The sequence below is a fragment of the Leptodactylus fuscus genome, chromosome 3, assembly GCF_031893055.1.
Source record: "Leptodactylus fuscus isolate aLepFus1 chromosome 3, aLepFus1.hap2, whole genome shotgun sequence".
NCBI classification, from domain to species: Eukaryota; Metazoa; Chordata; class Amphibia; order Anura; family Leptodactylidae; genus Leptodactylus; species Leptodactylus fuscus.
This window is the reverse complement of record NC_134267.1, coordinates 49473410-49486482: the sequence shown is the minus strand read 5'-3', so window position 1 is coordinate 49486482 and position 13073 is coordinate 49473410. Positions and strand designations below refer to the sequence as shown.

Sequence of the window (13073 nt, the reverse complement as noted above, 5' to 3'; positions counted from 1 at the left end):
GACATGATTATCTGATGCTAAAAGCATCCAGGAAATACTCGAGTATAAGCCGAGGCCTCTAATTTTACCACAACAAACTGGGAAAACTTATTGACTCGAGTATAAGCCGAGGGGGGGGGGGGGGGGAGTCATGCAGCAGCTACTGGAAAATTTCAAAAATTAAAATGGTCAGAGTTTTTGGGTGCAGTAGATGCTGGGTGCTGGGGAAGGGGAGGGGGTGTTTTGTTTGTCTGTCTGCCCCTTCACTGAGCTTGAGGACTGTTTTTTTTTCCCCCACTTGGAATTCAGCCTGCCTGAATATAGGGTATCTACAGTGCTGCGATTAACCCCTTCCTGACGGAATAGGAGCAGATACCCTATATTTAGTAGACCAGGCACTTTCAGACACAGGGATACCTAATGTGTATGTGTTTCACAGTAATTTTCTACTTTTATATGTATTCTAGGGAAAGGAGGGATTTAGAACTTTCATTTAGTTTATTTTTTTATTACCATATATACTCAAGTATAAGCCGACCCGAATATAAGCCGAGGCCCCTAATTTTACCACAAAAAACTGGGAAAACTTATTGACTCGAGTATAAGCCTAGGGGGGAAATGCAGTAGTTGCTGAGTGCTGGGAAAGGGGAAGGTGGTGTTTTGGTTGTCTGTCTGCCCCTTTCCTGAACTTGAGGACTGTTTCCCCCCCACACACACACTTGGAATTCAGTCTGGCTGAATATAGGGTACTGCAGTGCTCCTATTAACCCCTTCCCGATGGAACAGGAGCACTGCAGATCCCCTATATTCAGTAGACCAGGCACTGTCAGACACAGGGATACCTAATGTGTTTGTGTTTCACAGTCATTTTCTACTTTTTTATGTATTCCAGGGAAAGGAGGGATTTAGAACTTTTATTTATTTTTAAAAAAATCTTTTTATTTTTTTGCACTATTTTATGGGAGACATACATTAATATTGTGGCTGGTCATAGACCCCCCCCCCCCCCCCCTCCTAAAATGTTTTTTTTTTTTTTTTTTGCTGACTCGAGTATAAGCCGAGGGGGGGCTTATTCAGCAGAAAAACTGGGCTGAAAAATTCGGCTTATACTCGAGTATATACGGTATTTTTTTTTTTTTTTTTTAAAGCTTTTTTATCTCACTATTTTATGGGAGATTCTATACATTACTATTTTTTATTTTTTTTTGCTTGACTCAAGTATAAGCCGAGGGGGGCTTATTGAGCACAAAAACTGTGCTGAAAAACTAGGCTTTTACTCGAGTATATACGAATATATATAAGAAACTCTATACAATGCTCTGTAAGGTCCTGATCCTGAGGCGGCATACCTGCTGGATTTTATTCTATACTTTGTTGCATGGGGAATGGACAAAAGCTGTTAAGGTCAGTGCACACAGAGTTTTTTGGTGTTGATTTTAACGCTGAATCTGCCTCAAAATCAGCCTCCAAAAAACCCTCCCAATAGAACTCTATTGGGAGGCTTATTTTGGAGGCTGATTTTGAGGCGGATTCAGCGTTAAAATCAGCACCAGAAAACTCTGTGTGCACTGACCCATAAAAGGGCTGTTTCTTTGATATAACCTCCTTACACATGCTTATTAGGGAATATGGATGTTGTAGAGGAAGGACCCCCTCTATAAATTAAAGTAGATAGCGAATTCTGCCTTGGGGTTTTTGTATTATATGGCCAGATTGACAGGGGTTTTATACGCCATTCCAGGAATTGCCAGGCTGGTTTAATTTAAAAAAGGTTAAAGGTTTTTATAGGTTGCTCATCCCTTTAAATTAACACCATATGTAAAATGACCAGCTCAGAAAAGATCAGCCTGAAGAAAGAACTTCCCGTATCAGCCACTAGTACGTAAAAATTTCTGGTGGATCTTATAACTGGAGATATGTACAATGATATAATGATCATGGAGAGCAAATGAATAGACGAGGCATTACACCTCCAATAGCTGTTAAGCGAATGCTTTTTTTTTTTTAATCAGGTAATTTGTATTAACAAATTTTTCTGTACATAACTTCAGATGATCGAGAAAACATCAGCAACACAACAATTCAAAGTAAATATGGAGACACAATCCGACATATGAAGGGGGGGGGGGGGTAGTCCATTAATTTCCCAAACATCAGCAAATAATAGCGCTCAGGGGATCAGGGATACAGATAAAGTAGAAGTGAGAGATCTATCCCTAATCAGAGACGGGGAGGGAAGACCAGGTGTATCCTACCATGCCCCTCAAATTTTTTCAAATTTAGTTTGGGCCTTTCTTTGTGTATATTCTTCCCTCTCCAGCCTAATAGTATTATTAAATCTAAATATCGATTCCACCAGAGAAGGAGGGCTCTGGTCCAACCAATGGTAAGCAATCAATATTCTTGCCTGGTACAATACCCTCATAGACAACCCTATAAATTCTGGGCTTTCCGGGTCCATACCCTCCCCCAAATGACCTAGGAGGTAAACTAACAGCGAGCGCAGAAGGGCAATAGAATACACCCGGCCAAGCAAGGACCGTACCTGATTCCAGTAATCGTAAACTCCCGACACTCCCACGTCATATGCAGGAGATGTGCGGGTTCCATACTACAGCGGGGGCATTTGGCATCAGAACGGAATTACATACGGAACAGTCTCGTGGAGTCTTATAGACCCTATGCAAGAGATAAATATGAGACAATCTTTGCGCTTCACTAGCGGACAGTATAGGGGTCAGGGCTAACACTTCTCCCCATGTTACCTCATCCACGATACCAACATCCCCCTCCCACCTTTCCTTAATCTTGTCCGGGAAATCCTCCAAGTAAGCCATTAATAACTGTTGGTATAGTGCAGATATCATTCCCTTAGTAATAGATCCCGTAAGTGAATGCTTGTTAGCTGCTCTTTCCAGCCGCCCTTACACATGAACCTTCAGTTTGGCTGACCATGTGTATTCTCAACGGTGGAGCCAGACTCATCTCTCTTACATATCTAATGTGAGAACAAACAATTGGGCATGTTGAAATTCAACATGCGCAATCTTTTTATAACCAAACATCTGCTGAGCAACACTGGTGGAGCATCTAATTCACATTAGCTGGTTGGCCTATCTTGCAGAAATTGTCAAGTGTTACCAACCTTAATCTAATGCATATTCCCAGCTTAATGGAATGGACCCGAAGAATAAAAAGCTGAATGCTGGTGTGAACCTAAGGAGGATTACTACCTTGGCCAGAGATTGGTTCATTGAGCATCCCTAAGCATTGCCTGGGTATTGGGAGACAGCAGGGGACCTGGGCAGCATCTGGACCACAACTGCCAGTGATGTTATGTCAATGCCTTTAAGTATATCCCTTTTGTAAATGTAATGCACTGGAAAACCCCTTTAATATCATGGTCACGATTTTCCCAGCAGAGACGTAAGGCTGAAACTAAGTTGTCCCTTTCAAAATTCATTATGTGACCTAAATAGACAATGAAAGTAAAACCAGAAGATCTCTGAATGATCACTGTCCCATGAGTCGGCAACATCTCCTTGCATGTGGACTGAACTCTATATAGGATTCATCCTTTCTACTATTATTTTGTGAATATGAGAGGTGAACACGATGCATAGAATATGAAATGGAGCGATGCTTCACATATTGTGTAGCTAGGCGACACACGACAAATGGATAAGTAATGTATTGATATGTAGGCACAATACAAATAACCAGCAAATTATGTGATATTTTATAAAATGACTTCTGATTTCATCCTCTCATGTCTGGCCTGCTTCTGTATGAATGAAAATGTACGGCCCTTTTGTGTTGTGCCGACAAGAAAGAAAACGGTTAATATTTGTATTGTGTTTTAATCTGCTTTCCTTTGGAGGCAGGGCATTGTCAAGTAAGTATCCACACAGAAAATGTGATTTTACTTACATATAAAGTAGAGATGTGCCGACACAATCATACATCACACTGCAATCTGATGTCATATTATTGTCATTGACTATTTCTCAGTATGACAGCCATCAAGTGTGTGTAGTCCACCAGCATCTCCAATAGTGTTAGCCATACAAATGTATATTCATTGTATCATTATCACTAGATGAATATCGCACAGAGCTGTTCCACGTTACTGCACGTCTAGGCTTGACTGTTACATATAATATAATGTAGTAAATATGTCTGTATCTGGTATTTATTGCTTTATTTTTAGTGTGCCGTGTTGCTAGTTCTTCTGATATCGCAAATGAGATGATCATTTTTGGGGAAACCTTTGGAGGATTAGAGGGCACCTCCTTTCATTGGGATGAGCACACTCAAGAGTATTGGGCTAGAGCTAGCCATAAACTTAAAACACTTGTCCGGCCAACAGCTCTACCTCGTAACCCCATAGTCCGCCTCCATACACATGCACGCTGAGCTCAGTTTTGAATTGGTAGAGGGAAGTAAACCTCTGGCCGTGTGTTATACCCCCTGAAAACGAATGGGTCAGGGATATTGAGATCCCACTGTCCAATCCTTCTCTCACCTTACTTTTGCAGTTAGATGGTGGTCTGGTGCAGCCAAACTGGAGGTGTCAGCCAACATAATGCTAAGAGTACTGCGTGGCAGAGGCCTATGAATGACAATATATTGCAGATTTGTAAAACTACACTACTAGTTTAGTATAGACTCAGCTATAGCTCCGTACATCTCCTAATGGAGACCTCAAATATTGGCATCAGAAGTTCCGATGGGTATCCAATATAATGGACATACAGTACCTTGTTGTGTGCCACTATATGCCAGAGAAAAAAAAACTTTGCCTACTATAATGTTCCTTATTTTATGAAATATTTCTTCCCTAGAAGCATGTCTTCTGGTCACTCAGTACAGGGGCCATGCACAGGCTTTGATCTAATATTAAGAGTGTCTGCTAGTTATATAGATGACAATGTTAAGAACTGATACAGATTTATCGAGTCTAACCTACAATTCTAAAGTACTCATCTAGAGAAAGTGAAAACCTGTCTAATTTTTACATTAGGGCCAAAAATATGGCATGATGTGACTCAGTTTCAACAGGATGCCATGATGTACTAGCAAAACCAAGAACGTAAAGGGATTCTACCATTAAAAATCTTTTTTTTCTTGTTAACACGTTGGAATAGCCTTTAGAAAGGCTATTCGTCTCTTATCTTTAGAAGTCGTCTCCGACCCGCCGTTCGGTAGAAATACCAGTTTTTACCGGTATGCAAATGAGTTCTCTCGCAGCACTGGGGGTGGGCCCCAGCGCTCAAACAGCACTGGGGGCATCCCCAATGCTGCCAGAGAACTCTCTCCAGCGACGCCTCTATCTTCAACAGCAGCCGCGTCTTCTTCCGGCTGCGGTCACACGCCGATCTTGCGCGCATGCGCAGTACACTCCTGTAGTTCTCCGGCGGGCTCCAGCGCTCAAACAGCACTAGGGGCGTCCCCAATGCTGCAAGAGGACCCTCTTCAGCGACGCCTCCATCTTCATCAGCAGCCACTTCTTCTTCCGGCTGGAGTCACACTGCATTCATGCGCGAATGCGCAGTACGCTCCTGTAGTTCTATGGAGAACTACAAGATCGTACTGCGCATGCGCGCAAGAGTGGAGTGTGACCCCAGTCAGAAGAAGACGCGGCTGCTGTTGAAGATGGAGGTGTCGCTGGAGAGAATTCTCTGGCAGCATTGGGGACGCCCCCAGTGCTGTTTGAGCGCTGGGGCCTGCCCCCAGTGCTGCGAGAGAACTAATTTGCATACTGGTAAAAAACAGTATTTCTACCAAACGGCGGGCCGGAGACGACTTCTAAGGGTAAGAGACGAATAGCCTTTCTAAAGGCTATGCCGATGTGTTAACTAGAAAATTTTTTTTTTTAATGGTAGAATCCCTTTAACTCAGCCAAGTCCAGCTCTCTTCATCACTCATATTAGGCACTGCCCCTCTGATTCTGACATAGTTGGAGTTAAGTTTGGTTCCCCGTATGCTATTTAGGTTCTGTACTGTCAGGTAGGTGGTGCCAGGCAGGTGAAGGCAAGGGGTGAGTTGAAGTTGTGGTGTAACAATCAGTTGGAAATAGCTAGCCTTGTTGGTCCATTACTAGAACAAGCGATCCAATGTGACATTTTAGCTGGTAAAGGTTATTGCTTATTTCCATTCTTCTTACCAGAGGGGTTTTGTAGTTTGTACAGTCCGGTCACACATTGCTGATATTACTATTTTGCTAATTCAGTTGTCGGATTTGTTTCTCCCATTTATGACAGTCTGTTTATAGACAGTGTACATAAACTCCCAATATAGATCCTCCTCTTCTCCCTGTAGCTTCAATAGCTGTTTGCTTGTTCGGCTAAAAGCTATTCCTTCTGACCCCTTCCCCATACACATACTGTACATACTCAGCTAAGCAGCAAGCAGGCATTTGTTTTTAATGGGGAGAGGACAGTAAAGCTGGCCATACACATTACATGCTGTCAGCTGAACCTTCTCATTTAGATGTTGCTGGCGGATTTCGGGAGAGAAGGATTGGACTGTTAAGATTTCAATGTCATTTTGTTTTAAGCCACCGCTGACAAAGCAGAGTCCTCTTCCCCTCTCCCCATTCATAACATATGCCTGCTCGGCTGAGCCAGTTATGCGTGCATATGGATATTATCAGAAGAGATAGAGGCTAAGAATTCTTTCAAAATGAATATGTAAATAAGTCCTCTTTGGTGGAAGAAGGAGAAACTTGCTGTAGCGCCACCTTTTGTAATGTAGCTCCCTATAGATCAATGCCTGGTTTTTCTAAAAACTAGTATCATAAATTGGGATTAAAGCCAAAAGGAAGAGAGACCCATCGGAAGACTTCAGTTTCAAGGGTATTGCCTTTCATCAGTACAAAGCAGGGTGGGTGAGAAAACATACATGAGGGTCAGAAGATCTTTATTCTCCTTTAGGAGACTACTGCATTTTCAGGCCACCTTGCAGCATACAGGGGTACTGAGAGCCAGTAACCTCGAAACAGTTGTCTAAGGATGGTCCTCTCTTCCTTTTGGAGGAGATATTCTGGCTTGGTCTATAAGGAGCTGCTTTTCATAAGGTGGTGCTAGAGCAACTTCCCACACTTTCCATCATGGAAGACTTACTGACTCTTACGTCAACATCAACTTTGAGGTGATAATTTTGAGGCCCTAAAACAGATGAGCAGTCTTGCTGAAATTGGCAGGTTGGGATGACTTGTATATTTACATAAGCTTCTACCCCCATCATCTGTATGAAAGGTGTTGTTCAGCTCAAAAATATACATATAGAAGAAATATAGTCTTTTTTTTTTTTTTTTAAATAAACACTACCATAACTAAACATTTATAGTCCCGCCATGCCGCCTGGTCAGCCTTGTTGGTCAGTGCCTGATGACGTCTTCTTGTGATGTTCCCGCTATTCAAGTTGCCATTGCAGTCAGTTGCTGGCCTCAGCGGTAACCTGAATACATGAGGTACATACTGAGGCTACCAATCTGTATGCCAGTACATCCTGCTCCCAGTGGGTAAAGGCTCATACATAGTAGCACAAATAGAAAATTACCAACACCTTAAAGGGTTTTTCTGGTTTCAGATGGATTTTTCATACTGATAGGTCATCAGTATATAATCTCGGGTGGGGGGGTGACACCTTTACAAAAGTGGGTGTGGGTACCACCTGCAACACATTTATCATCACTTATGCCATAACAACAAAATCTCCATCAACAAGGGGCTGGCGTAGATTTGTGCCTAGGAGTAAGGACGCCGGGAGGATATGCCTAATTCATGATAAGGTTGTAGCCTCATCATGAATTAAGTTCTCCATGAAAACCGATGTACAATACATCGATATTGGTAAATGCCCCTGTATGTGTTCAGAGTATGTAACTAAGACAGCACACTTGTAAATAGTAAGAAATAGAAACGTTATGATAATTTGCACAATTGTTATTTATTATTAAGCGTCACTTACATAAGACAGGACATAACCTTTCACTTACTGTATTATTATTATTTCTCTTTTGTATCTTCTCATTTGAAGTGCTTGCTTTATTTAGCCTAGAACATTTCTATAACTTATAGAATATGGAGGAGAGTGTAAAAATTGGCAAAGTTGTCATAGTACATAGCTGAGGTTATAGAGAGGATGTTGTGTAGTGGTATTATACGGTATTATACACTATATCAGAGCTGTAGGTGTATCTGTCGTGAGAGAATATTTTACTGACCTTTTATTATTTTTTACATTATATATATATATATATATATATATATATATATATATATATATATATATATATTAACTTTAGTTTATGAAAGGTTTAGAAAGTATAAAGGGTAGAAACTAAAATAATAGATTTTAATCTTGCGGTGCCATTGTTAGGCTTATATGAGATATAATATACCATCATGGCTGTGTATTCTTAGGCTCTATTCACACAGAGTAACGCCAGGCGTCATTTGTGTGTAATTTGTGTGTCTTTTACGGCCGTCATAAAACGTTTACATAGAGTTCTATAGGAAAAGACGTCCGTAATTTACGGACGTCTTTTCCTATAGAACTCTATGTAAACGTTTTATAACGGCCGTAAAAGACACACAAATTACACACAAATAACGCCTGGCGTTACTCTGTGTGAATAGAGCCTTACAGAGGTATCCTGGTATGCTTTGTGAGTTTTTGGATTTAGCTGATTTTTTGGCCTATGTTTTTAAAATCTCAGTAAATCCCTACCATCACAGATCATCCTCAAGGCACTTTAGGGTACATAGTCATGCAGCTGTTTTTTCAACCATTGATTTTGCTGCAGATTCGCAGTAAAACGTGTACTTTGCTGTAGCTATTCTGCGGACTTTAGCTTTTGCAGTGTAGCGTGCCCTTAAATGAGTTTCAGATCAGACTCAGAATGGGTTAAAAAGATGAAAAAGCAGTACTCTCCTCACTGATTCCCTGCTGCTCCTGTTCTAACACTGCCCAGGGCCCCTGCTGGTCACTACTTAGTAGTCCCTCTCAACATAAAAGAAATGACCCGGTGACTGGTTGAGCGGACTTTTTCTGGCAAGTAGAAACCAACAGGAACCACAGTGAGCAGCGAAATGAGAGCAGCATGGGAGCGATGATGCAATATTACTTCTTTTTTATGCTTTTAACTCAGTTTTTTGGGGGTTAAAAAAATTCCCTTTTGGACAACCCCTTGAAGTCTGATCTGCTTTTATCTGATATTGAAAGCCCCATTCTCAGAGCAGAATTGCATTATGTAGATTTCAAGTAAAAATGGGTTCTCTCAAGATGTCAATAGGTAATAGGATAATAGGGCACATGGATGTGATAGAGGATGGTCCCAAGAGCCCCTCTGCTCTGACCAATCTGACCCATCCATGTAGTACATGATAGTCCATCGAAATGAATGTAATCCAAAAATTCCCTTCTTACCTTTTTTTTTTTATTACTGTTTTCTTCAATACATATTGAACAGACATCATTGTGTTTAGTATACAGCAGACCAGGGCTTGTATATGTAGCCAGCATCCCCCATGCTCCCAAAATTCTGCTTCCCTGTGGTCTTGATTTATATTTTACAAGCAGCCTGCACCTTGGGGCCTATATACTAAGCAACCAAAGCTTTATACAGTTCTGAAGTTGATGGCAAGAAAATAATACAATAATCCTTTACTAAATACTCAGATCTGCCAGTGGACATCTTATTACATAACATTATACTCCAGTATTGTAGATACATGTAATAAGCAGTCTCCCAAGACAGTAGACTTCCAGACAAGTGCTTGTTTGTTCTCTTACTACAGGCATACTTGACCCTTGACAAGCACTTTCCTGAGTGTGTCTGCTGTTGGCCAAGTCGAAATTGAGCAGTATGCTCTAGAAAAATGGCCCCCTTTAAGAAGAATCGAGCTCCTTCTTGATCACTATGCATAATGTCTTCCTTATAGTTAATGCGACCTAGAATACAGTGTAGAAGAGACCAGTGAAACTGGATTGTTTTGCAGTTGATGGAACCGTGATATACCCTCAGTGACCACTTTATTGGGTACATTTGTGTAGTACCAACCATGTGTCCACTTTATTGGGTACATTTGTCTAGTACCCTACTCTAAAAACAGCCTGAATACTTTGTATTAAGATTTCAGCAAGGCCCTGGAAATTTCCAGATAGTGATCCACACTGGCAGCAATACGGTAGGTTCACACTAGTGTTCGGGTTTCGGTCCTTCCAAAAGACAAAGACTCTGTCTGCTTAAAAAGCGGTTACATGCGGAAACCCGCAGATCCCATAGACTACAATGCGGTCTGCCAAGTTTCCACCTGATTTCTACCAGTTTTATACTGAATCTGGTGGAGATAAAAATCCTTGTAGAAGGACTTTTCTCTCCACAGATTCCTATGGAGACTCCAACACTAGTGTGAATCCAGCCTTAGACTAAGGCCCCACATTGTGGAAACTGTTTTTTGTTGCAGATTTTGCTGCAGTTTTTTGAGCCAAAGTCTGCAGGAGCAGAAGCATTTTTTTAACATGAAACTGTTTTTGATGCGTTTTACCCCAGCACACTGTATGGATCTGAAAAGACACTCCCAAAAAAACCCGAGTGGTTTCTGCCAAAACAGAGTAAGGCCGGGTTTACATCTGCGTCCCGGCCTCCATTATGCAGGTTTCCGTTTCCTACCCCAAACTGGACAGGAGACGGAAACCTGCAGTTATTTCCAAATCCATTCATTTGAATGGGTTTGGAAATTGTCCGGCCGTGAGCGCCGGTGACTGTTTTGTGCTCCCCGTGGCGAAACCGTTTTTTTTTTAACCTGACACATAGTCGGACATGCAGGACTTTGTGTCCAGTTAAAAAAATATATATATATTTCGCCGCGGACAGCACAAAATGCTCCCCGGAGCTCAGGGCCACACACTGTTTGTCGGGTTTCCGTCTTCTGTCTGCAGACGGAGATCGGGCGCAGATGTGAACGAGCCTTAAGAAAACTGTGTTGCATTTTTTCTGCCTCCCATTCATTTAAGTGGGTTTTTTCAATGCGGAATCTACTTGAAGATCGGTCATGTTGCTTTTTTCCATTATGTGTCCATTCTGCTTCCAACTCTACAGATCTAAGGACTAACCTAAGATTTCTGCTGCAGACTTTTTCATACGAGTGGCTCATTTTTCTGCATGAAAAACCAGCTGTGTGAACATGCTCTTTCTGTAAACTTCCAAACATCTTGACCTAAACCTGACTATTGGTCAACTGGATGTGCACCATTCTTTGTAACCTTTTTGAGGCTTGAAAACCCTGGGATATCAGCTATTCCTGGGATACATACCCCTCTCCTTCCTTCCCTGTCTGATCAAGAATCCTTAAGGCCAAAGTCACTTGAATGGTATTTCTTTCCATTGTGCTTGGTCTGAACAATAACTTGCCCTGTTGCCCATGTCTGTATGTCTTTGTATTGTGTTACTGCCACTATTGACTGGGTAGATAATGGACAGATGTATAGAAATAACTAATAAAATGGCCACTGAGAATATACGCGGGTGTACTCAGAGTTGACAAAAAAATTTTTTAACACTTCTGACCCCAAATATTATTAGCCATGTGCAAAAATGGTAGACTTTTATTCAATAGCTGCTCTTAAACGCTTTCAATTTATAATAAAAATGTCTAATAATGAATATATAGTATATTTGCCCTTCTATGTCTTGTGATTGGGTCAGTATTTTAGAAAAGATGCAATTTGCCTACCAAAATTTTTTACTTCCTGGAGTCCAGAGGCAGCACACCAACGTTTTACTATCTATAGACCATCAGGAAAATAATTGATATTCATTAGATGGTGCAACACATAAGGAATATGAAGCTTATTCAGTATCTTATTACGATACCATGCTCATGGGTGAAATATTCATCATAGATATATGCATACGATCATGGCATGTTTTCAGACAAATAAAAAGATCACCTACATAACCCAACTGATTTTACTGACCCGAGAAGAAACCTTTACACTATATATTGAATTTCGTACCATTGTCAATTGAAAGTTTCCATTGGATCTCCAGCTTAGTAAATAGGCCCCATTGTCTGAATGCTCTCCTGTTCCCTTGGGCTTTTATCACATAGATTGTGATTGATAATGCTGCGATCTCTCAGCTAGTGTGAGCCTCCTTACCCCCCTCCCAGACCAGTGCACTCTATGATATGTATCCTTACAATTGCTGGCATGCGTTCATTTGATTTGTTCAGCAAATCAAAGCTCATCCGACCCTCGCTTGTGCATGTAACGCATGCTCGGGTATCTTCAGCAAAGTTTTACTAAGTTTTTCACTTGGTTTTATTTGCTGCTTACAAGGGGATCAAGGTAACGTTGAATATTCTGGTAATTATTGTTGCAGATATGATGTAGATAAAATTTACAAACCCGCCACAGATCAAAAAATTGGTGGTAGAATTCTAAAGCTGAAAATCAAATTTGTGCTGTGGATTACCCGGTGGATCCAGTGGGGTTAATCCACAGGTTTTCCCGCACAGATCTTTTTTTGGAGCATGTGAACATGGTGTACATCACCCCATTCACATCCCCTGTTGGAATGTTAGTGGATTCTTTCAGAATTTGATCTGACAATCCACACTTAAAGGGACCCTGTCAGGTCTAAAATGCCACTGAAACCAAGAATAATGATGCATAGGGGCCTTTAATAAGAACAGAAATATACCTGTGTGGCCACAAACAGGTGAAGCAATGCAGAGATAACCGTCTTTACAAATATTAGTGTGCAAGTGCATCAGGGGCGGCCCTGATATTACCAAATTTGCCAAAGTGCTGAATGTGTTCCAGAATTGATACCCAAAGTTGTCCTTTGACATTCCCATTCTCTACCTGAGTTATGTTGGTCTGTGGGCAAATCTGGCAAACCAGCCCCATCCCTAATGTACTTACAGGCTGATTTGCATGTCTATAAAAAATTTTATCTCTGCATTGCTACTGTGTTTCCCTGAAAATAAGACAGTGTCTTATATTAAATTTTAATACTAAAGATAGGCTATGTCTTATTTTCAGGGGATGTCTTATTTTATGTTTTGTGTGTGCTGCTG

The 13073-nt window shown here is 41.2% G+C and overlaps 1 protein-coding gene across 4 annotated transcripts in view; it reads left to right on the top strand.

Moving 5' to 3' along the window:
• Window positions 1-13073, top strand: part of EML6 (EMAP like 6) — a 136582-nt gene that overhangs the window by 102195 nt on the left and 21314 nt on the right. Inside the window, exons 29-30 of one of the 4 annotated variants that reach the window (XM_075267531.1) lie at window positions 3860-3874; window positions 12331-12339. The exons of 2 other annotated variants lie outside the window; for them this stretch is intronic. In XM_075267531.1, the coding sequence (XP_075123632.1) occupies window positions 3860-3874; window positions 12331-12339 (24 nt within the window). Of the gene's footprint in view, window positions 1-3859; window positions 4117-12330; window positions 12340-13073 lie in introns of those variants that run through there. One more of the 4 variants, XM_075267530.1, reaches the window with a different exon arrangement.